The sequence below is a fragment of the Sapajus apella genome, unplaced genomic scaffold, assembly GCF_009761245.1.
Source record: "Sapajus apella isolate SASKATOON/1434 unplaced genomic scaffold, GSC_monkey_1.0 scaffold25, whole genome shotgun sequence".
NCBI lineage: Eukaryota > Metazoa > Chordata > Mammalia > Primates > Cebidae > Sapajus > Sapajus apella.
Genome location: NW_022436965.1, coordinates 8,087,432 through 8,110,840, shown reverse-complemented (window position 1 = coordinate 8,110,840; position 23,409 = coordinate 8,087,432). Strand labels below are relative to the sequence as shown.

The following is a 23,409-nucleotide window of genomic DNA, read 5'->3' as shown; positions in this document are numbered from 1 at the left end:
GCCTACACATACACAATTACCAGGTAGTGGGTTCTAGATTCATGTACATTTTTTTTTTTTGGAGATCAGTCATTCAGGGATTCTTCACTCTTCACTTCTTAGGACATGTTGTCTTAATTGCAAGCTCCGCAAACCTCTGATCAATGCTGTCCCTCCTAAGAGACCAGCACATGTGCAATCCCTTTGGAAAAGCTTAATCCGCCCTAATTGAGTCACAATACCAACCCAAATTAATTAGACTTTCAGAAAGTTGTCAACATCCTTCAAGATAACCTGGGCTGACTACTCCATAGCTTTCACAGGGGAGTACATGTTCAAATTCTAAAAGCTTGAAATTCTACCTGTGACTCCTGAATAAAGACCCCTTTCTTTTCAAAGACATTCACTCCATTGGCTTTTTACTTCTCTACTATACAGAAGTATAAACAGAACATCAGACTCCAAGAAGGGTCGTAAAACTCCAAAGTTCCAAAAGCCCATTTCTGCAGTAGTTTTACAAAGAAGCAATCTGGTATCAGCTTGTTGTTTTGTTTCTTAAGAAACAGGGTCTCACTGTCACCCAGGCTGGAGTACAGTGGTGTGATCATTGATCACGGCAGCCTCGACCTCCTGGGCTTTAGCAATCCTCCTGCCTCAGCCTCCCGAGTAGCTAGGACTGAAGGCATTCACCATTGCACTTCACTAATTTTTTATTTTAGTAGAGACAGAGTCTCACTATGTTTCCCAAGCTGGTCCTGAACTCCTAACCTCAAGCGGTCTTCCCACCTCAGCCTCCTAGGTAGCTGGGACTACAGGCACATGCCACCACACCCAGATAATTTGTTATGATTATTATTTTTTTAGAGGTAGGGTCTTGCTATGTTGCCCAGGCTGGCCTTGAACCCCTGGCCTCAAGTGATCCTCCTGCCTCAGCCTCTCAAAGTGCTGGCATTATAGGTCTGAGTCACTGCACCTGTCAGCTTGTAACGCCTTATCAGAGTCCCCATCTCAGAAAAGCGACATTGCACTCCTGAAAACCAAAAGCATTCCTGACAGAAGCAGAACCCTGCGTCTTCAGATCTAAAAGTCATCAAATCAGACAAATAAAATTCAACCTCTTCAATGTCTAGGTCTTGCTACTGCAACAATCTAACCCTAAGCCTCCAATCACTAGTTTCACCACCATAAACTAATGACTTATTATTAACAATTGACAGCAAAATTTGAAATCTTATTCTCAAGGCACATTTATTTTGCGTTTGATAAATAAAAGTATCATTAAAAAAAAAACCCACCATATCCTTACAAAATACCTTTAAGTAGAGAACCTGAAATAAACTAAAGGTGTCCTCTTTTTTTTTTTTAATTGTACTTTAGGTTCTGGGGTACACGTGCTGATCATGCAGGATTGCTGCATAGGTGCACACATGGCAATGTGGTTTGCTGCCTCCATCCCCCCGTCACCTACATCCGGCATTTCTCCCCATGTTATCCCTCCCTGCTCCCCCTGCCCCCTCTGTCCCTCTCTTGGCACCCTCCAACAGACCCCAGTGTGTGATGCTCCTCTCCCTGTGTCCACGTGTTCTCATTGTTCAACACCCGCCTATGAGTGAGAACATGCGGTTTGATAACGTGTCCTCTTATTAAATTTCTCATATTCAGTTGACAGGTAGCAAGCATTTCCATCCCCGTTTTAGAATGAGGAAATAGCCTCAGGGACTTGAACTAAGTGAGTCAGTTGTGAGGCTAAAATAGAAACCAAACTTCAAGATGACCTTGAATAAAATACAGCCAGAAAATAAGGTGTAAATTGATAGTGACACTTGTTTAGCTTAATGTCACTCCAGAAAAAAAAGTCAGAATGGCCTCACAAAAAAAAATAGCATTACTGAAAATCCTAAATATTATTACACATTTGCCATTAACTTGGCAAATTCATCACATAAGCTTGCTGTTTGGGACATAGCCATATGTTACATATGCTAAATCAATGCTGTCTTTCCTTCCTAAGTGCAATCCACAGAGTACTAAAATGACTATTTGTCTCACAAAATTACTTGCTACAATATGTACTTATTCTCAGATTTTGCGTTTAATTTTAAAATCTAGTCAAACGTATTTATTAATTAGTTTATCTGGATCAGCAGCATAGTTGGAGGGAACTGCCCAGCAAATTGAAAGCAAAATCACTTCTAAAGACATCTGAAGACTGAGATTTCTGTTAAAACCACCCCACTACTTAGTAACAACACTGAGTCAAAATCAAGAACACAGGTCTGACTCCCTCCCAATGCCTTTGATTTAATTGTACCAAACCATTTTCTCCAATTAAGGGGAAACACTACTCCAAACTAAAAGCAGCCCTTCTGTTCCCAGATCAGCTAGGGCTTCTAATATCACTGTGACATATTTCAGAGGGGCATGAAATGTCTGTTTGAAGTCTTTCTCTTCACAAAATCCTCTCTCTTCCTCACCCATGCTCTGCCATGCCCAGGTAGTAAATGTCACTGTTTCAAAGCCCAGTGAATTTGAACTTGCACATGATGAGAAAAAGCAAGAGATGAAAAGTTTGGCTGACATCAAATTGCCCTCTCCACACCGCAATATGCACAGCTATGTCTGCCTTTGTGGGAAACAAAAGGCGTTACAGATGAGGAAGGGAAAGATGGAACAGGAAGGATAGCAGAAGTTATGTTCCAGTAAAACTTAGACTCAGTAAGAAACTGAGGAGTGAAATGCAGCTGGGATAGTAAACCCTGAAAACAAAAAGCAACAGCAAAACTCAAAAACTGTCAACTCAAGTGAACAACAAAATGCACAAAATATTCATTTGACTGATGCATAGCCAGACTCTCCCATAATTTGGGGGGAGGCCATTCAGTTCTATAAACAAGATCTTGCATTCCCAAGTGAGCCCATCATTCCAAACCCCTAAGCTAAACTCTCTCTTGCTAAAACTGCTGAGAATACAAAGGCTTCTTGGGATCATACTTTGAAGCCAGAAAACAGAAAAGAAGGCCCTCATCTCACTACATTTAAGTCATTCATCTTCTTTTCTGAATGTCCCTCTAGGCAGGAGGCTCTGTGAGAGCAGGGCCCACAGAGGTCTGGAACACCTAGTACATACCTGGATCATCACAGGCCTTTGGTACAACTCTCACTAAATGGATGATTTGTCATGACGTGACCTGAATTCTACTTACACTTATGAGAGAGAAGCACATCAAAGGAATCTGCCCACCTCGTAGCTTCTTCTGTGGATAATCTCCTAGAAAAAAAGAAATATCTCTCTTGAATGTTTCTGAAATAACCTCCTTGCCCTTAACAACCACTAAGATTTGCTCAGGGAAACAAACGGGAACAATGTGGGAGTGGGGGGTAGTAGATGAAGGCTGTACCTGGATTCCTGCCATTCTGTCACTGTAAATTTGTGCATTCTTAAGAAATTGATAAGGAAAAAAAAAAAAAAAAAAACCTCAGGGCTGGACTCCAGTGAGTTCTGTCTGTTGGCTTTTAGTCTAAAGAACAAAGCTAAGTAAGTACATGATTTAAAGGTGTTGAGGTAACAATGGAAAGAAATTGGTCTTAGAGTCAGAAAAGTTAGACTCAGCTCCCAGCTCCATCTCTTTCTGTCACCTAAATTTCTGCACTTCTGAAGTGGGGTTAATGATGCCCACTACATAGTTTTGTGAAGGTTACACAAGGTAACATAAATGACATTTAATACAGCACCAGCAGAAGAGGTGCTGAATTCAGGTTACTTGAATCTAAACACATTTTTAGAGTAAGCTTGAACATTTATTTCCAAATTGAGAGCTCAGATTGACAACTAAGAAGAACCAGAAGTATCCTTTACCACCCACAGTTTTGTGAGTGATGGATGATATGGCTTTCTTAGGAAGAAGAGGATTCCCATTCTTAGATCACTAAGCTATACATCCTGAAAAGGAAAATAAACATTCCTTTCACTCACATCCAGGGATATAAAAGGAGCTGCCAAGAGACAGGAATTTTTTTGTGGCTCATCTGGTCAGCAACTCACTAAAGAAGTGAGCTATATAACTTGTCATATTACCCAGGGAATGGCACGTGGCTGTACTACTCACTTGAGAGCGCGGTTGGGTTTGTCTGGAAGAATAGCTGTGAAATCACTACACGAGTCTGACTTGTGAGACAGGCATCCCAGTCGGGTCCTCATCCCTTTGTTCCTGCAACAAGCACAGGGGCAGAAGGACGGGGAAACTCTCATGATCACAGCTGTCAGCTCTGTACAGGGCCCCTGGAGCTGCTGCTGCGGGAGCCAGCACTGCCCCCACCCTTCCCCAGGTGGTCTCTGAAGCCTTCATGCACAGGAAGAGAACACCTAGAGAATCAGTAACTACCTGAACAGTCACAGGTACCCTACCCGACCCCCTAGAGGCTTAATGCTTTTTAAAGCTGACACGGCAAGTTGATGGTAAGTCAATGAAGGTCATTAGCTTGGAAGAATTTCTAAATTAGGATTCTCTGTAGGGAAAAAAAAATATAGTGATAACAAAATAACAATCCACATTTTGCTTTTCCACAAGGAGGACAAAGTAACAGCCCCAGCAGCAGCTCCTGATTGCAGAGACCCAGAAGGAGTACCCACAGCGGGAGCAGAGGGTGTTTGCAGGGTGCGCGGGGCATATCAGAGTCTTAGAGCACAAAGTGGGGGCCTCACGGCAGGTCAATTCCAACTCAGGTTCTCCCCACTCATCCCACAAATCTAGCTATAGTCAACCCATAAGATTGATGCCTGCAGGTAAGGAGAAGAGTAATTGGTACCATCAGCAATTAAGAATCAATGTCAGTTCTCATGCTTGCCTGACTAAGCTCGTGTATTCCTGTTTACATTTTGGCTTATCTCAAAAAGCATAATTAAATTTTTAACATGTATGTTTACATTTCTCGTGTGTTTTATTTTCCAAAGGACCCATATAATGACATCAGGCACTTAAATAGTTATCTCTGGTAACAGATCCAATGAGAAGTTACTCTAATATCTCTTTCTGACTCCCAACATTAGCCTCTGTTTACCACTTTACATTTTTTATATGTTTAACTTTTTTGTTTAGAGACAAGGTCTTGCTATATTCCATAGGCTGGTCTCAAACTCCTGACCTCAGGTGATCTTCATGCCTCAACCTCCTGAGTAGCTGGGATTACAGGCCCAAGGCACCATGCCCAGGTAGCCTCTGTTAACCTTTAATTGGAGGTTGACAAACTATAGCCCTAAAATGTACCTGTGTATGCAAATAAAACTTTATTGAAACACAACACCACCATTTGTTTACAAATTGTCTAAAGCTGCTTTCAACTACTAGGGCAGAGTTGGGTAGTTGCAACACAGACCATATGGCCCCAATGGCCCCAAAACCAGAAAATATTTACTCTCTAGCCCTTGACAGAGTAAGTTCGCTGACCCCTGACCTTTAACTATGACAACTTTTTGTATTGAGGGCAAAGGTAAGTGGGATGGGTTTAGCGTAATCAAATCAGGATTTGAGAGTGACTTAGAAAAGGGAACTGCTGCTTGCACATTCGCAACAATTGGCCACAGAAAGAGCCCCAGACGAGGCCATTCCGCATGTTGAAAGGTGTCCTTCTGGCCTAGCTTTCTTTCCTCTTTTTCCTAGGGGTGGGAAGAGACCTTAGGGATCATCCAATTCGATCTCTTTTACTTCGAATGGATTTTCATTCCTGGTAATTGTCTTTGTTCACAGAAATCTTATCCAAGAAATGTCTGCTGGGATGGTATTATATTTGGCAGGGATGGACAGCATTTGTATTCCACAGCACATCTCTGAAGAGCCTCTTAGGGCTGGAACATTCAAGTTCCCAGAAATATCCTCTCTTCTGCAAAAAACTGGGCCTGCACGTCCACTGCTCCCACCTTGAATCTCAGCCAGGCCGCATTGTGAAGCCATACATTTCACTGCATTTCCAAACATTGACTACTGCCATGCGCTATGCTCTCTCCTGAGACAGTGGGCGTCTTATGTCCACTCTCGCTTGCAAATTGCAGGGTGCCTGACGGCAGGCCGTGTGAGCAGCTGATTAAGGACTCAAGTCATCGCATTCCATGAATTCAAGTAAAGGTCCTGCTCAGGCTGCCCCACAGACCAGAGCCCAAATTTCAGTGAGTTGGTTCATTCCTCACGCCTCAGGATCACCAGTCATAAAACACTCAGGTCACTGCCCTCCAAGACCAATCAAGAGGACTTCCAAAAAATGGCAAATCCGCACAAGCCATTTAACAAGGTTTAGCAGGGGCCAGTGTAATGGTTGCTAATTGTTACCAAGACAACTGTGATTCTCCCAAATAGTTTGCAAAAATCTTCTACAAAATATTCTTTGGGACAAAATGATTTTATTTTTCTTCTTCCTAGCTAAGACCTCAGTGATAACCTTCTTAAGTCTGAAATAATGAGGGCAGAAGCAAGAGTCAAAGGTTAAGGATACTTTTAAAAGAGTAACAAAGCTTTCCCTCCTCCGTCTCCTTTCTGCAGCCCCTATCCCAGGAACTCTCAGAGATCCCTAAATGGCTCCATACAAGCTCATGCATAGGCCCTCATTCCATCACGTAAGTCCCTGCCAAGCTGTCCCACCGGTCGACGGGAGGGCTTCAGCTAAGGCAGGTCCTGCGTCTAAGACCACAGCTCAGCAAGAGGCACACACACAAGAACCGTGCAGTTCACACAGGAGGCCTATGGGGAGAGATGCAAGTGGACCACGCATGGGCTCCGAAGGCTTGGGCCAGGCTCAAACAGCAAAGGGGTTGAGAAGGTGGAGAAAAGAGGAAAGGGTCAGGGGCAAGAAAACAGGCCATTGATTTCATTACCTGCGTGGCATCAGTAAGGCCGCCATACAGGCATCCGCTTACGGTTAACCCTTGGGCCGGTTTGCAGGGACGTCAGGGCAGGAAATAAGACTGCGGGGCTCAGGAATTTACCCTTGCACGTCCTCTCACCTAAAATCAAAGAATCTGCTGTAAGAGGGGCCACCCTCTCTCATCTGACTGCACTACACATCCTCTCAGATGGCTTCCGGCCAACGGAACACCTCCCCACACATCCCCACCAGGACCCACAATGTCCACTTGTCCTTAGCAGGAATGACAAACCAACAGTGGACAAGAATAGACTGTTGGTGGCTTCGTGTTGGTGATTGTTGGTTAGGAGTTCCGGATTCCCCAACCACTGGCCATCAAAAATAAAGTGGGACGTGTGCCTCAGGGGAGGCGTGGGTCTAACAAACCAAAATTTACTGTTCTCTTTCTCTTACTAAAGTGGGGCCCAAGTGACCGGCCAGCAGGCTTGGTGGGGGGTGGGGGAGTACTTGCTCCAAAATAATCTGATTGGATGCTGCTCTGATTCTTGCCTCCCTCCAAGGGCACCTGTCCCAGGTGGGAGTGCGTGGAGACTCAGGAAAGTGGTAGTGGGAGGGAGGTTGGAGGAACTCCAAGAGAGGCTTGTCAGGCACCACACAGGCTTGCTCCTCTACAGGGATCACAGGTGCAGGCTGAAGAAATGAATATGCAAGTCGCCCTTTCTTGCCCATACGGAGCCTACATGACCTTCCTCAGCCTGGGGACTGGCCTATTCTTGACACGGAGCAGGAAGGACATGAGTGTGGAGGAAAAGGGGTCATGGAGGTTGAAAGCTGACTGACTTATAGTCTTCCTCTCCTGAGGATTCCATTCTCAGTGCTTCAAATCCTTTGTTCCCACAGAAGAACTCTGATAGGAAGAAACACGTGAGGAGAACTGCCTATCCATAAAGGGCTCCCCTGGGGAACTCTGACACCAAACATAGAATCCACTTTAAAGGAAACCTAATTTAGATAGATACGACTCCTATGTGAGCTACACCATTTAAATTATTTTTATATTACCATGGACATTTCACAAGTGCTTTTTAAAAATAGCTTCTTTAGTAATACTATAATTAATAAAATTAAAAGATCGCTTTGTTAAAACTAGAAAAAAACAATTGGTGAGACTGTGTGGAAATACTCATCATCACAGGGACATTTCTTTAATCTTTCTCCTAACCGGGCTTACACCTGCTTGCCCAGAAGTCGGGAAATCAAAGCCTTTGCAGCTGTGATGGTCCCTAGATGTCGTGTTTGGGACACCTAGGCCTCTTGCTGTGGGATATGGCCCCAGGGGAAGGGGAAACCCGTTCAGGGACCTTTGTTATCCTAGAGCCAAATGGAACAAGAGACGAGCCCACCTACGTCGCAGGCAAGGTCATGTGAGGCAGGGAATCCCCCAGCCTTCTGTCCCTGCCTTGTCTCTCTTCCCATCCCACGGCCAGCACACACTGGCTTGCCCAGGCTGTTCAGATGCCTGTCTCTCTCCTTCAGATCCAGCACTGCCCAAATTGCTGCTCAGACCCTCCACTACCCATTTCGTGCACTCAGCCACAGACGCCACTAAATAAGAATCAGCAGGACACTCTGACCCAGCTGCCTTGTCCATCCCAGCAGGTCTTTTATCCCGTTTGGCCCTGGACTTAGGAGAGTCAGAAGTTACCCAAGGCCCAGGAATTTCAAAGGTGTGATTGACTCCACAGTGCACGCGCCCTCGTAGGTGGGCATCAAGTCACAGGTGCGTCGGGGCAGACGGGATGAGACATAATGGGAAGAGAGGATACTCAAGGATAAAACCAAGGTTAAAAGCAAAGAGCAAAGATTTATAAAGATGGGGAGAGAAACTAGAGACTCAGCGTGAAGAAAGCAATCAATATGCATGAAGAGGCAAGTTAATTAAATATGGATAATGCAATCGGTGCACACAGACACCCTGGAGAGGAAAGAGAAAAGCAAAGGCAATACTCACTGTCTTTGGCCAGTCCTCATGGCCTGCGGGTCTTTGCCCACTGGATGGTCAGAGAGGCTGCGGGTTAAGGCGCTCTGGGGAAAAAGTAGATCTTTCATTTAGCGGTCAAATCCTCGGCAAGTGAAGGGCATGTGTGCATGAACACATAGGCGCACGTACACACATATACACACACAGCCATGCACAACACACCTCCCACCACTTGAGCCAGGCAGCAAGCAGCCCAGCTGAAAGCTCTTCTCTCTGCTTGTCACATCCAGTAAATACTGAAGCAGCCTACACCCAGCGGGCGGCAGCTCAGCTCCCAGGCACAGTCTGCACGCCCATCCTCATTGGCAGGATGCAGGAGGTGCCCCTGAGCTGAGCCCAGCCTCACTAACCTGAAGCTCCTCTGGCCGCAGCTCAAGGAGAAGTCCCCACAGCCCACATCTGCCTCCCACTGCGCCCAGAGGCTGTGCAAGGGGCAGCAAAGAATAGGTATTAACTCTTTCCAGTCACCAGTGAGCTGAAAATCAAGTGTCCAGGGGGGCCCTCTTCTAATGAGTTCCGCTGCTGGCTGAAGGTTGGCTGCTGCACCGGGAGCAGGGAGCATAAAGATCTTGCCCCAGACAGCTGCTGACAGCAGGAGCCACTCCAAATCAAGTCTCCTAATGAGCCAGGAGGAGGGGGGGCTGTCTTGCTGGGTGTGATGTGATGTGATAAATGCAGAGAGCAAGAAAGCTATGGGGCAGGTCACACATCTAAATTCCACCCCCTTTCTCCCAATTTCTATTGTGCTGCACTGCCAAGCCAAACCACACAGCCCTGAAATTAGCCCTCTGCCACATCTCAGCTGTGCCCCCTACTCCACAGAGGCATTTCTCCCCCAGCTCGTCTCCACTCCCACCCTAACCAGCGCCAACCACGCCACTCCCCACTTCTTAATGAGAAATTTCCACCTCCTCTGCCTTCCCAAACATGCATATTTCCAACTCTATGCTCCTGCCTCTCACCTGGCTTTTCCTACAGTAGAAACTCACCTCTCTCCCTCATCCATCACCTAGCAACTTCCCCCTACTTGCATTTGTTATGGAGTGAGATTTTTCCCTTTGTTCCGCCAAATCTGCACAATATCCCTATTTTTCTGTCTTTTCCATTTTTTTTCTTCCAAACCGCCTTACCCACATGGGTCTTCACACTGCCTGCTTCAGTCCAGAAGGAGGACTCTCTTCCTGTTTGCCCTAGTGTAGTGGTTCTCCAAGCGTGGTCCCTGGACCAGCAGCGTCAGCATCACCTGAGAAGCATCCGAAATGCAAATGTTCAGGCCCCACCCCCAGACCTACAGAATCAGGAGCTCTGGGGACGGTAAACAGGCTTCCAGGTGACTCTGATGCGTGCTAAAGTTTGCAAACCGCCACCCTGGGAGAAAGCTTGCCTTCTTGTTATCCTCTACGTCCCTAAGGGTGAGTCTACACTCCCACTCAGGAACTAGCTCCAAAGACACATAACCTTTGCTGCAAGTCACTTCTGAAACCCCGAAGGCAGCAGAAACCTCAACAGAAAGTGATGGCTTTATAATAATGGAAATGGATTCCATTTTTTAAACCTTTTTATAAATATATAAAGCATTTTCATATGTTGTCACTCAACAATCCTATGCCATCGTCAGAGAGGGTATTATTACCCTCAGACGAAAAAAACTGCGGCTAGAGAAGGTGATGTACCTTTATCAAAGCGACACAACATGCCAGAGGAGGCGCAAGGACCAGAATGTGAGTCTCGTGACTCTAACAGGGAGCCCTTTCTACTGCATCATACCAGGACCCCGTCTTCCTGGCAGATCTATTGGTGCATAACCTGAATTCTCTCGGTGAAACGATTCTGCCGCAACTACTCACTGCCTGATGATAAGACGAAATAAAAATTCTGATGCTGCCTCCACAGTGACTCACTGCTTCTTTCTGATAACGTCCACAGTGCCCCTCTATTAAAGAAAGGGAACTTTGTGTTACAAAATGAGAAGCAAAAGAAAAGTTTCTCATTTCTCATTACCCCTTTCTTGAACCCTGTTGCTAACCGGGGTTTAGAACTTAAGCAGAAAGAGAACCCTTCATTTCTGGACATTTTCTTCGTACACTGCACCATAAAAAAAAACTGGTACACAGATATACTGGTGAATAAAAGCCTATTGATAAGGACTCCCCTGATTCAAGATATGTTTACAGAATAAGGTGAAGCCACATAGCTCATGTTTAATGAGCAGTTAGTATGTGCCAGACATGATGCCCAACATTGCATTTGAGTTATCTATTTAAATTTCAGAACAAATTTACAAAGCCAACACCTGTATCACCCCCACCGCCCCGCCTTTACAGATGGAGAAATAGAGACAGGTCACTGAAAAGCGGCAGACCTGGTATCTGGCACCAGACCTGACGCTTCCAGCCTCTGCTATGCTCCTCACTTTAACACAAAGGTAATGCTGTCATTGGACACCTCCCACCAGCCCCGAAACAGTGCAACAAAGGCCTCTAAGTTTCATGCTGCCCGGGTCAGTATCCAGGGGGTAAAGGCCCCGAGGAAAGAGAGCAGGACTGCAAATGGGCCTGAGTCGTAAGTGGACACTAATCAATGTTAACCAGGCATCAGAATCTTCAATTAGCCTTTGGAGAAATAATATGGTCACAGGAAGTCAATAAGTCCAAGGTTTAAGAAGAGCTATACTAAACAAGAAAAATGTAAAAGCAAGAACAGGAATATGAAGAGCAGAAGGACAAGAGTGCGTGGACATGAATAACACAAGGAAACAGAAAATTAAAACTAGTCCAAGCTTTTTTTTTTCCTAACCAAAACACGCCTAAACGCCAAGGAGCAATCACGAAGCACCGCAGTTTGAGAAGCACAGACCTAGCACACGCCCCTCTCACGAGAAAACACCAGCGTAATCTCCCGAACAGGTCAGAGCATAATTTCAGGGAGGAAAATTAAGCTCAACCTAAAATAAAGCGTTCTAGCATTGTCTTCTTTCCTGAAATCAATAAACGGAGAAGGCAAGCAGGTTTACGTGCTCGTGAGAAAGTATTTCATCTCCTTGGATGCTGCATTCCCCGGGCTTAGAGCTCTGTGTTCTTTTCCGGCTACTGCTCCTGACTTGCTAGCTGGAGACTTGGCACAAGACACCTCAACTGGCCACAACTCACATTTCTTACAGGAAGACAGTGATTGCAAGCCCGGCTCCTGCCTCCTGGCTATCCTGCTGGTCTCTGCACTTCCCAGTCTATACTCACTCCCCTTGGGAGGCCCTGCCTTCTCCAGGCATCCACCACTCCTCCAGAATCAGCGCTTCAATCTTGCCTCTTCAGCTCCAGGCTGCTTTTCCAGAGGTTTGCTGGACAGCTCCTCACATCTCAGACCCTGCACACTGTGCGGTCTCTAAACCATCACCTCCCCCCATCCTCCATTCCTGCTGGGTTCCCTGTATTTGCTCGTGACATCGCTCTGCCCAAGTCCCACAAGGGACCCTAACCCTAACCCCAACAAGTACAGACATTTCTGGTTTCTTTTTCTCCGTTTGCCTTCCTAAATTGGTTTTTAAATCTTGTCATATTTATGAAATATTTATCAACTTCATTCCCTCCCATACATTGATGCTGCCATGTGAGAGGTCATTCAGCCCCCAGTGCCTGCACAACCCTCTACCCCCTCTTAAATAACTGATCTCCCTGCCCTCGTTTCTCTCTCTGCCTGCCCACAAACCTTACACGCTACACTACCACCAGAGTACCACTGAACAGACACCATAAAGTGGATCATCTGTGCAATCATCTTTGATGGGCTCCATTGCAGCTTCTTGTTCTGCCTGACAGTGAGTTTGTCCCATTTGTCTATCCCCAGTTTTCTATCCCACACACATGCCTGATTCCTCGGCTGTCCCTTCTGCCCGGAATGTCCCTACCCTTGATCTGCCTGTTAACTCCCAGCTTCTTCCCTAAACCCATTACCTCAAGCTAAAAATTCTCTGTTCCAAACCCTTTGCAGAATTCTCCCAATCAGAAGGAACCCCCTCCATCCCAACAGCACCACCTTGCTGTCTGACAGCTCACATCACAGGCACATTTTATTCTTGAGATTTATGTTTTCTGATCCTCTCAACTGACTCTGTGCTGCAAAAAGACAGACCCTTATACTTACTCCCCTTACTATTAATTCTCATTGCCTCGCAGAGAGCAGGTGTTGAGTAAATATCGGCTAAACTTGATCCTGAGTTCATGAAAAAAATCTGAAAAATCACCGAGGATTCCTTATGGCAGAAACATGTTAGACTTCTGCAGCCTCCTGGTCAAGACTGCAGTCAATAGAATGCTAATGATGCTCCGGGTCCGCTGCACAGGTACATAAGGCATTTGCAAACTAACCCAATAGCCTGGTCAGGGCAGAGTGGAATTAATCAAGAGCAAAAGAAGCACCTGGCATTACCACACAGACCATGAGAATGTAATTAAATTGAAGACAAAGGGAGTTTAAATCTGCAATGTAATATTTTTTAAAGCCATGAGAGTGGAGGGGGAGGTTTATTGCCAAATGCCTCTGTGTGTTTATCTAATCAACATATCACCTAGGATAATACCACATTTAAAGCTTTTAATAAAACAGTCATTTGGATATTAGATTTGAATTCTGGTCAGCATGCTAAAGCTCTTCCGTAACTCTTTTAAAAGCAATTTCCACTTCGTAGCTTCCTAGTAACAGTAGAAACATGAATCAACATATGCTGCATTGATTTAGGGTTTCCATGGAGACTGGAAGGACACAGGGAAGGGCAGGACAGAAGGAGGCCACTTGGCCCAAAATTCTACTTTAAAAAATGCATCTCAATCTCATTCCTCTGAGCATTAGCAGCCTCATTTCCTGTTCATCACTTCAAGCATCCACATATTTAATTTGTAATAACCCTGCTCAATTCCTCATAAGGAACATCAGAGGGGACGTGGAGAGAAGTCAGCAGCTAAAGCTGTGTGCCCATGAGGTTTGCAAAGCAAACCAAGAAGCACAGGGTTTGGAATCAGAAGAAAGGGTCTTTGGTACTAACTCTGCAATTAACTAGCTCCATGACGCTGACTACCACTACTAGCTCTGTGATCACTAACCTCACCAAGACCTTCCGGCTTCAATTTCCTCAGCTGTAAAACACAGATTAGCACACCTGCCCAGTCTATTTTTCAGGGTGATTATATGAAAAGAAGTTAGAAAGTCTGTGGGGGAAATGCCCTGTAAATTCCAGTACATCACACCCTATTATTATATTTGAAGATGATCTTGCCTTCCCTTTAAATGGAAGGTTGCCAGTGAGCAAGTAGATGCAAAAAACAGATCCCTGATTTAGTGAAGAGTAGACTGACTGGAAAAGAAAGAGCAGTGGATTTGACAGCCCTGACTTTCAACCCCAACTCTCCGTAACTTTCCAGATTAAGGGCAGACCCAGAACTGTGGGCAAGCTACTCATCCTCTCTGAGTATCATTTTCATCATAGGGGAAATGAAAATAATAACAGTAGCAATATCATGGTCTTGTTACAAGGATTGAATTAAATGATGTAATGGAGTCTTTACCACAATTCTTGACAGGTGGCAAATAGCTGGTGTGAGCCACATTTATCATTATTCTTAGTCTTTTCAACTATATTTTATCATCTGTAAAATGGGAATTAAACTTCCTACTATGTCTTCATTTTACATAGGGGATTACTTAAATGTCTGTTCAACTATTTAATAAGCTGTTTGGGAAAAGGTGCTTTATAAATAGAACATCATTATTTAAAGGTTCATTTTTTTACCACCTGCTCACCAAGGTGAGACAAAATGTATAGAATAGCACATCTGTGGCGATTCTCGAGCTTCAGTGGCTGGGGTTATGTAAGTCTCTGTTCCCTTTCTCACCTCCTTTTGTTCCTCCTGGGCATTCATTTGTCTCCTCACCGCTCACTGCAGGGTTTTCCTCTTGCCGACCTCTTTTCTTTATTCACTATCTTTATGCTCCCCCTTCTAAGTGTGTCTAGAAAAAATTTTCAAAGTTAAATTTTGAAGCCTTTGGTTTCTAAACCTGCAATTCTTCCTTAGGTCTCCTAAAATGAAATGGTATAGCAATACCAAGGGAAATGGAACAAAATCAGGAGATGTTAGAGGATTACACAGTGCTGCCTCACAGACAATGGCCATCAGGGTTTAAAATAAAGCTTGAAAACACATCAACCAAATGTAATAATACATGGACTTGGTGTTGAATTCTGATTCAAATGAAAAATTTTAAAAATAATACGGTGCAATCGAGAAAATCTAAACACTGATTAGATATCTTATAGTATTAAGATGTTATTCATTTTTAGTGCAATTTTGATATTGAAGGGTTTTTTAAAGAGAAAAGCATACCTCTTATCTTTTAGAGATATACTATGAAATATAATTGAAATGATATGCTATCAGCGAACTGCTTCAGAATCATCTTGGGTGGGAAGCTGGGTGGTAGGTGCATAGGGACTCATTGTTCAGTTCTCTGGATCTGTGTATATTTGAAATTGTGCCTACAATGTGTTGCTTCAGTTTAAAAAGGCAACAAAGTGCAAGACAACTGAAATACAGAAGGAGGAGACTATTTGAATGGGACTTGATTTTCTGTACATTTTCTATTGTAAGTTTTTCTCCCCTTGAATAAATCTGCTTTAAGAAAAACCTATTATTTGATGCCGAGGAAGCAGGTGCTAAAATTCACAGCAGTTTAGAGTGGGTATAACTCCTAGACATCACCTACAGAAGCCAAACTTTAAAGACTTTGTCCCAGGTCACACTTCTCAGAGGCTTAGGCAGGACTCCAGCTCACAGTTCCTGGGTGGAAGCCAGCCGCATCCTTTGTTCCAACTGCTGAGCTGCCCATCTACACATGCAGAATCCAGGGCCAAAAGTTAACACTGGACAGGGAGACGAAGGATGGCCTGTTTGCTCACCTCCCCAGCCCTTGTCATAAGATTCCTGTTATGATCGCAGCCTTAAACACTGAACTCAGGTTTTACAAATTATCTTTCCAGTGGCCAGCTAGTTTTTGTGAAGGCAGCCGAAGGGGAGGAAGGTAGAGTGGAGAGACAGCTCGTGTAACACACACAGCCCTTCACACCCTCACAACCCGACCTCCTGTCCCATCAAGATCATCGAGGCCTCAGATATGAAATCCCTGGACCTCTTTTCATTTCCTAACCCCTACTAATCTATCCACGTTAAGCACACCCTGACTTCCTTCCCGCTGCTTTCAGATGTGTCTACTCGAGACGAATCTTTCTTCCCATGGCCTCCCGGCTGTCCTTTCCCATGGACCCTGCTTTATGAACTCTCTCTCTCTCTATTTTCTCCTTCTACCGTGTTATTCTGCACTCAACAATAACAACGTTCTTCTCTTTTATTTAAAAAAAACATTCCTCCTGGGTGTTTCTCCTTTCATTGGCAAAACTGCCTGCGAGTCTCCTCTGCTCTCTTACTTCCTAACCCCTCCTAACCCCTTTGCCATTTGGCTTCCACACCCACCATTCCTCCGAAATGCAGCCTCCAGACTGTCAGGTCCAGTGGAAATGTTCCAGTACTTGTCTTTATGAACCTCTTCGCTGCCTTTGCCATGGTGGCCATTCATTTCTCGCATGTATCTCCCTTGACTTTCCAACACCACGCTTCCCTGGCTGTCCTTCCCCTTGCTCTCCTTTGCTGGCTCCTCCTCCTCTGTCCACCCCATAAATGCTGGTATTTTCCTTCCCCTATAATCTTAACTTCCTGCTCTTCTCACCTTGCATGCTACTTGGGCAATCTCATCCTTGCCAATGGTCCTAACTACGTTGGCTACATTGACCATTTCTAAATATTTTTCTCCAATTGTAGCTCCTGTCCCAATCATGTAGGCTCCGATAGCCCTTGGGTTGCTGAACGTACCCCTCAGATATCCTACAGGCCCATCAACAGCAAATCTATCTAAATAATGGGCGCATCATATCCCCATCTTTTCTTGGCCCATTTTATCTGCCACCCTCACCATGCCCACCCCCCGCCCCACCCACATCCCCTACACACACATACAAACCTTGGCTTCCTCTGGAACTGCTGATCTCACTTTCTGGCACCACCATCTACTGAGTAACTCAGGCCAGAAATAGGAAAGTAATTACAGGCAACTCCCTTTCTCTCATCTCCTGTCGACAACCAATTACCAAATCATACTGATTAAATCTTTCATAGTTTTCAGATCTGTCTCCTCCCCTCCGTCCTTGCTACCACTGCTCTGGCTCATGTCCTCATGGTCCTGGTTCATGTCCTCACAGTCTCTGGTCTCTGTGAGACAGCCTATTTTCTTAAATGCAGCTCCATTCTGCAGCCAAATCACCTGTTTAACCATTCTGCAGCCAAATCACCTGTTTAACCATTCTGCAGCCAAATCACCTGTTTAAGTCACAAACATGACAGCATTTCCTTCTCCTCAAAATCTTTAAGCTCTCCGACTCTAGGGATAAAGTTCCAGCTTAATAACCATCCTGATACACAAACTCCCCAAGGTCTAGCTACCTTGAGAGTCACCTCCACTCCCCTGGCTTGTGCTTCAGGCCCCAATAACTCTACACTTTTCACAACCATGAGCACACATCACAGGGTTCCATGTCTTTGGGCCTCCTTTATTCCATTTCCTCTGCCCAGGATGTCCTTGATGAGTGAGTCCTGCTCATCCTCAAGCTGCACTCCAGGAAGACTTCTCCAAAAGTCACCTGAACACCCAAGTTCAGGAAGCGTCCTCTGTGTTCTTATGGCTTCCAGGCACCTACTCTATGTCAGCACCCGGCATAGCTGGGTACCTGCAACTCTGTTCTCCTAACCAGACCCTCAGTTCATCCAGGGCAGGGAGCATGTGTTTATTCATTCATTCATTCATTCAGTCAGTCATCCGACTAACATGTGTCTCCTATGTGCCAAGCAATGCCTCGGGCATGGGTACATTACATTCCCTATGTACATTGGCCAGGTAAAAAATGTATTTTTCATCTCTACATCTCCAAAATGTAGCAAAGGAAGAGGTTCAGTTAATGTGTGTTGAGCTGACATGAGCCCCCCAGCAGGTAGGTGAGGAAACTATGTTTGGTGTACAATGCTGGCCAACAGAGACAGCGTAAAGTCACAGAGTGCCTCAGGCTTCAGGGTCAGCAAAAGGGGTTCAAGCTCCAACTCTGCCCCTTTGTGGCAGGCTCTCCTTGGCTTGGGACCTTGCCTTCTCATCTCTGACATCAGAATTACTAAGGCAAGGCCCACTTTCTGTGTTACTGCAAGAATGCAGTGACTACATAAGTAAACATGGGACGTAAATCACTTAGGCTTATGAAAACATTCAATCACATGGAGAACACCAGAGTCAGGGAAGGCAGAAGCCCCACACCCATGGGGAGGGGTGTGGAGGCTGCATGGACAGGACAGCAGGGCCAGAGGCAGAGAAGCAGAGGGATATAGCTTTCAAAGCCACGGAGCTGGAAGGTAAGCATGAAACCCTGCCACAGCTGAAATGTGGCTCTCCCTCCTATCTCTCAGTGCCAGGGTGCTGGTTATCAATCTCTTCCCCTTCTCAGACAGTAACGAAAGCTTTACCGTTTGCCATCAGGGTCCACAGCTGTGGGCAGAGAGCAGCTTCAGCACTCTCCCTCCTCTTCTGAATATAAAATAAGCTCTTTCTAATCCTCCATTTTTAATGACTTCAGGCAATGGCTTTCATGTCCTCCCTCCCCGCTCCATCCTACCCAGATACCTAGAATCACGCAGCAAGGAGAATCCACAGCCATCAGACCCAGCAGTGGGGTTCAGCCACAGCAACAGCAGCAGGGAATAGTGGAGTGGAGCCTGGGACTCTGGGGACAGTTCTCCCATTGGAATCTGCTCCGAAATTCACAGAGAACTGGGAACTGAGAGCACTCAGTGAGAGGCCTTGCTTTCGGGCATGTGCCGGTGAACGGTAATGTCTGTGCTGGGGGCGGGAGGAGGGACGAGGGCTGTGTGGGTGCACTCTGATGCATGAAGATGCTGAGCAAATTCTCCCTGACACTTTTTCTTGAGAGACAAGGCCCTGAGAGTAATCTACCTTAAGCCACTCAGCTTTCCTGAGACCCTCTTCCTTCTAGAACCTTTTATTGCTGAATTCAAAAGGCTTTGGGAAATTCCATACAGAGAACACTGACAAATCCCATACAGAAAATACTGGCAAAGGTTCTGATGAGGATGCTGATGTTTCTTGGACAGTGAAAAATACCCCAAGGCATAGAGGAGAAGCAAGGAAGTATGTCTAACAACTCTAGAAATGTAGGTGTTTGGACAAAAAAGAAACCAGCATGCACAAAACAGAGAGCCTGGGATAGGCTATTCAGGAAAATTGTTCTAAGCCATAAAGTCATTATATGTAACAAAACTTATATTTGTGTAGCACAGTCACAAGTTGGGGTTGGTCTATACAAATATGAGCTTTGTCACTTATAATCACAAGTCACAAGTTGGAGTTGGGATTGAGGAAGGAAGGTGGAGAACAGAAAGAACATTTGAGGCTTAGCACCTGCTAACTAGAAAGAATAGGCATATTTCTGCATCCTTGCTCCTGGTGAGGGTGGCGGGCTTAATGGCTCTAAGGAGTCTGTTCAAGAGTAAATGGGGATGAGGATACAAGGACAGGTGCCTTCACTTCTCTGGCTAAACTTCATTGAGTTTTTTTAACCCTCCTTGAACCTCAATTTGTTTTGGGAAGTTGGGAGAATTCAACAGCATCACGTAGGGCAAGAACCTAGCAAAATTGCTCAGCACATCTTGACCACTGGGAGTTATCATTCCTTTTAGTTGATCCTCACACGCTCCTTTGAAAGTGAGCCAGGCACTTGTTACCACTCCCATCTTACAGATGAAGATGCTCAGTACCCTGAGTGGAGGGCCCAGGGTAATTCAATTAAAGGCCCTAGGAAGACTTGAACCCAGGACCTCCAGTACTTGAACCCAGGACCTCCAGCTCATGCTGCTGCTAACCCATGGCTGAGATCCACACGTGGAGGGATTTTCTTAACAAAAGGATGAGGGTGTGGCTCAGCTGTCCATCCACACTCTTGCTCTGTCCCCTGAGAGCCCCTAGCAGCAGTGGCATGGCTGTTGTGACTAAGGAACCGTGTTCTCCAGGTCAGAGTTCACTGATCCATGGGAGAAAGACCTTGGCCTAACTGGCACATTTCATGCACCTAGACAGATACGAGCAAGTTTCCAGATCCCTTTGTATGTTAGGCACTATATGAAAAGATTTTTTAAACAAAGACGAAGCTAAGAGGATGCGATAGCTAAGGGAGGCTTACCTTGGCCTGGCCATGGTGAGATGTGGGCCACGCTGTATACTCTACTCTCCACTCACCCAGCTTTCCAATCTAACACACACTTCTTTCAGGAAACCTGCTCTAAGAATGGGTGGAGAGCAAAGAGTTAATAAAGGCTAGTTTCCTGGAGTGATTGCTCACCGGACTGTCATTCTCAAAACAACAACCCCATCATCAGCGTAATACCATGTTGCATGTTCAGAGCTTTTAACTGTAACCAAGCACTACTATGATCTCATGAATACAGTTTTCTCACTCCCACCTGCCAGCACATCCTCCATTTCCCAGGAAAACTCTAAAGCTATTAAAATCTACAGGAATAAATAATCCAGAATTAACCCAGAATTAATAATAATAATCCAGAATTAATTATGCTTTAGGATGGGGTACGCTTTCTTTCATTATTTCATTAGACTGTAAGTACCCCAAGGTCAGGACCTACAAAGACTTGCAAGCCAGGCTCTCAGTATGTAGCTGAACAATAGGTTGATATTGAGTCACTCTGTCACAGAACAAGAAGAGCAACTCTCCCCACAGTGCTCAAAAAAAAAAAAGTCACTAACTAGACAGCGCTGAGAAGGACCCATTTAGCTGATGCCACAGACTCTTCAACCCCTGTAAGAGGCAACTGTGCCCTCAACTCATTGCTTAGAAATTGGTGACCTCCAATTTTAACCTCCCTCCAACTCATTGTGATTGTGAGTCCTTCTGCATCGGAATGTGTCGCCAACATTAGTCACCAGCAACACTAGAGACCTGCACACGGACTGGAAACAAAACAGATGCTGTGTGCAGCCAGACTGCTGTGCAAGCAACCCATTTAAAACAGCAGCAGAAAAAGACATGAATGAAACTAAAAATAAAGAGACAGTGCTATCGTCCTGATGTCAACCTATGATATTTTCAGAGCCCCCCTAACAGAGCTGAGAGAAGAAACAGGATCACCTTTGAACAGAAAGCAGGTTTTAGGGGACCTGAGGAGTTGGGGTTGAGGAAGGAGGATGGAGAACAAAAAGGACATTTGAGGCTTGCCACCTGCTAACTGGGAAGAAAAGGCATATTTCTACACCCTTGCTCCTGGCGGGGGTGGCGGGCTTCACGGTTCCAAGGAGTCAGAGAGTAAATAGGGACAGTGACAGAAGGCCAGAGCCTTTTCTGCCCTGCAGTGTCCTGCACCTCTCAGCAAGGCTTACAGCCCAGGCTGACCTGCCCAGGGACCCACTCAAGCTCTGCTGGAAGGAGCTGCCCTCTCTTACCTGCCTGGCGGTGGGCAGTGCAGCTGGGAAGGTGTGGCTGGTGCGGGCCCCAGCTGGGCATGGCTCGGTGAGGCCCTGAGTGACAGAGTCAGCCACCTCCTCCTGGCACCTGGGAGAGGGTGGCAGAGGGTGGCCCACTTCACCCAGCGCCCCTAGAAGAGCGGCTGCAACATGCTGCTCCCGCCGGCTCCGCTCCTCTCCAGGCTCTGCATCTCATGAAAAGGGAAAAGAGCAAGTGAGCGGCAGGGGAGGGGGTGGGGAAGCAGAGGGAGGGGAGAGGGGCACTCTGACAGATGATGCGCACTGCCACGCAGAGTCGGGGGAGGACCGCAGGCTCCAGCAGGATGGCACTGCCTGTGTGGCTCTCCCGCTCCCAGCTCGCTCACGGGCAGCTGCCGGCCGAGGGGCTGGTGGCTCTCCAGAATTCAGGGAGAGGCAGAGCTCAGAGGGGATGGCAGAGGGGGAGGTGAGGAAGGAAGGAGATCACCTGGGGCATGAGGAGGTGAAGCAGGGTAGCTGGCTTGTGGGAGAAAGGATAACCTGCTTATGCTCAAAATCATTCCAGGGTGAAAGTGGTTGCTTTATGAGAGATGGTGAAGGGGGAAAGATAAAGCCCCATATTCCTGGCCTGGCTTCAAGGTGATTTCTCTCTCTCTCTCTCTCCTTTCATAACCAACAAAGCCACTTTTGCTTAGGATTTAAGCAATAGCTAAGGCAATTTATATCAAGCACAGCTCCAACTTTCTCACAGAGGCAAAAAAAAAAAAAAAAAAGACATGAAAGAATGTAATGCATGAAATGTTCTGTGTCTTTTCTCACATTCTACTGCAAACAAGCCTGACTGTCCCCTCGACCACCTGCCTATCCTGTGGCCGGGGGGTCATGGTGCCAAGAGCAGGAGCAAGAGGGAGCATCGGGGGGAGATGGAGAGAATGTGATGCTTCTGTATGTGAAGGTCCATTTGGAGAGCCAGGAGAAAACCTCCTGGACAGCTTGGGCCAGTGCCTAGAGCAGCTTTGGAGTGCAGAGATGACCCTTCACATGGATCCCACAGTCTCCTGGACCTCCCATGTACTGAGGCAGGTTCACTGCATAGGCCCGAAGCTTACAGTCACCAGCTCTATTTACAACCACAGCCAGAGAAATAGATCAACAAACCCTGGAAGCCAGAGGAGACCAAAGGAAGCTGCAGCTGGGGAACTCTCCACAAGCACAGCTAATGACGGGAAGAGCGCTCTCAAGCAAGGGCCTTCTCTGGAGGGAGGGAACAGGAGGCAGAGGGAGCGCAGAACAAGACTGCTGCAGGTCTCCAGGGAGCTGTCCTTCCCTGCTGCACTCTGGGTGTTCTCAGTCAAGCCTGACTCCAGAGATCCTGACAAGCACTGACCCAGGAGATGACCCCTCAGGGGACAGGTCACCAGTTCACTGCTGCACCATTTCATCAGAATCAGGCTGATTCAGCAGACAATCTTGGGAACCTACTGTGTGCTGTGGGGGAATGTAGTGACGACTAAGACCTCCTTGTCATGTCTTAGGTGATCCAGAGGAGGAGAGAGAGATTTAAATAGAAATAGCTGACTCCAATGCATGGAGAAGTGAGTTAAGTACTCACAGAGCTCGGCAGAAATGCTGGGGGAGCACAGAGGAAGAGCGATTAAGTCCCACTGGAAGTTAGAGAAATCGCCTCAGACAAGGCATCTTCTGGACACAGCTTGCACCTTGAAAGGTACATCTGGGTTTTGACAAGCAGAGTCAACCGGACTAGAGAACGCAAGGCTGAGGAACAGCCTGGGCAATGGCACAAAGTCTAGCAGTACCTGGTTGTTTGGGAAACAGAGAATGTTCTTTTTAGGGAAGCAGGAGATAAAAGTAGTGTGATAGGACCCCCGTAGTGTGATAGGACCGCCGCAGTGTGATATGACCGCCGC

The 23,409-nt window shown here is 46.1% G+C and overlaps 1 protein-coding gene across 9 annotated transcripts in view; it reads right to left on the bottom strand.

Annotated features, from left to right (window-relative positions):
• The window catches only part of RGS8 (regulator of G protein signaling 8), a 41,546-nt gene extending 19,979 nt beyond the window's left edge, over positions 1-21,567 (bottom strand). For 2 of the 9 annotated variants that reach the window (XR_004272750.1, XM_032291201.1), the window contains exons 1-5: positions 21,482-21,567; positions 10,003-10,115; positions 8,843-8,916; positions 4,086-4,187; positions 3,183-3,247 (exon numbers count right to left, since the gene is read on the bottom strand). Coding sequence is in view for 8 of the 9 variants with exons in the window: in XM_032291201.1 (XP_032147092.1) it covers positions 3,183-3,247; positions 4,086-4,187; positions 8,843-8,916; positions 10,003-10,008 (247 nt within the window). In the remaining variant the exon portion in view is untranslated. The other 7 variants (XM_032291204.1, XM_032291203.1, XM_032291202.1 and 4 more) reach the window with 7 other exon arrangements.
• Between the last annotated feature and the right edge of the window lie 1,842 nt (positions 21,568-23,409).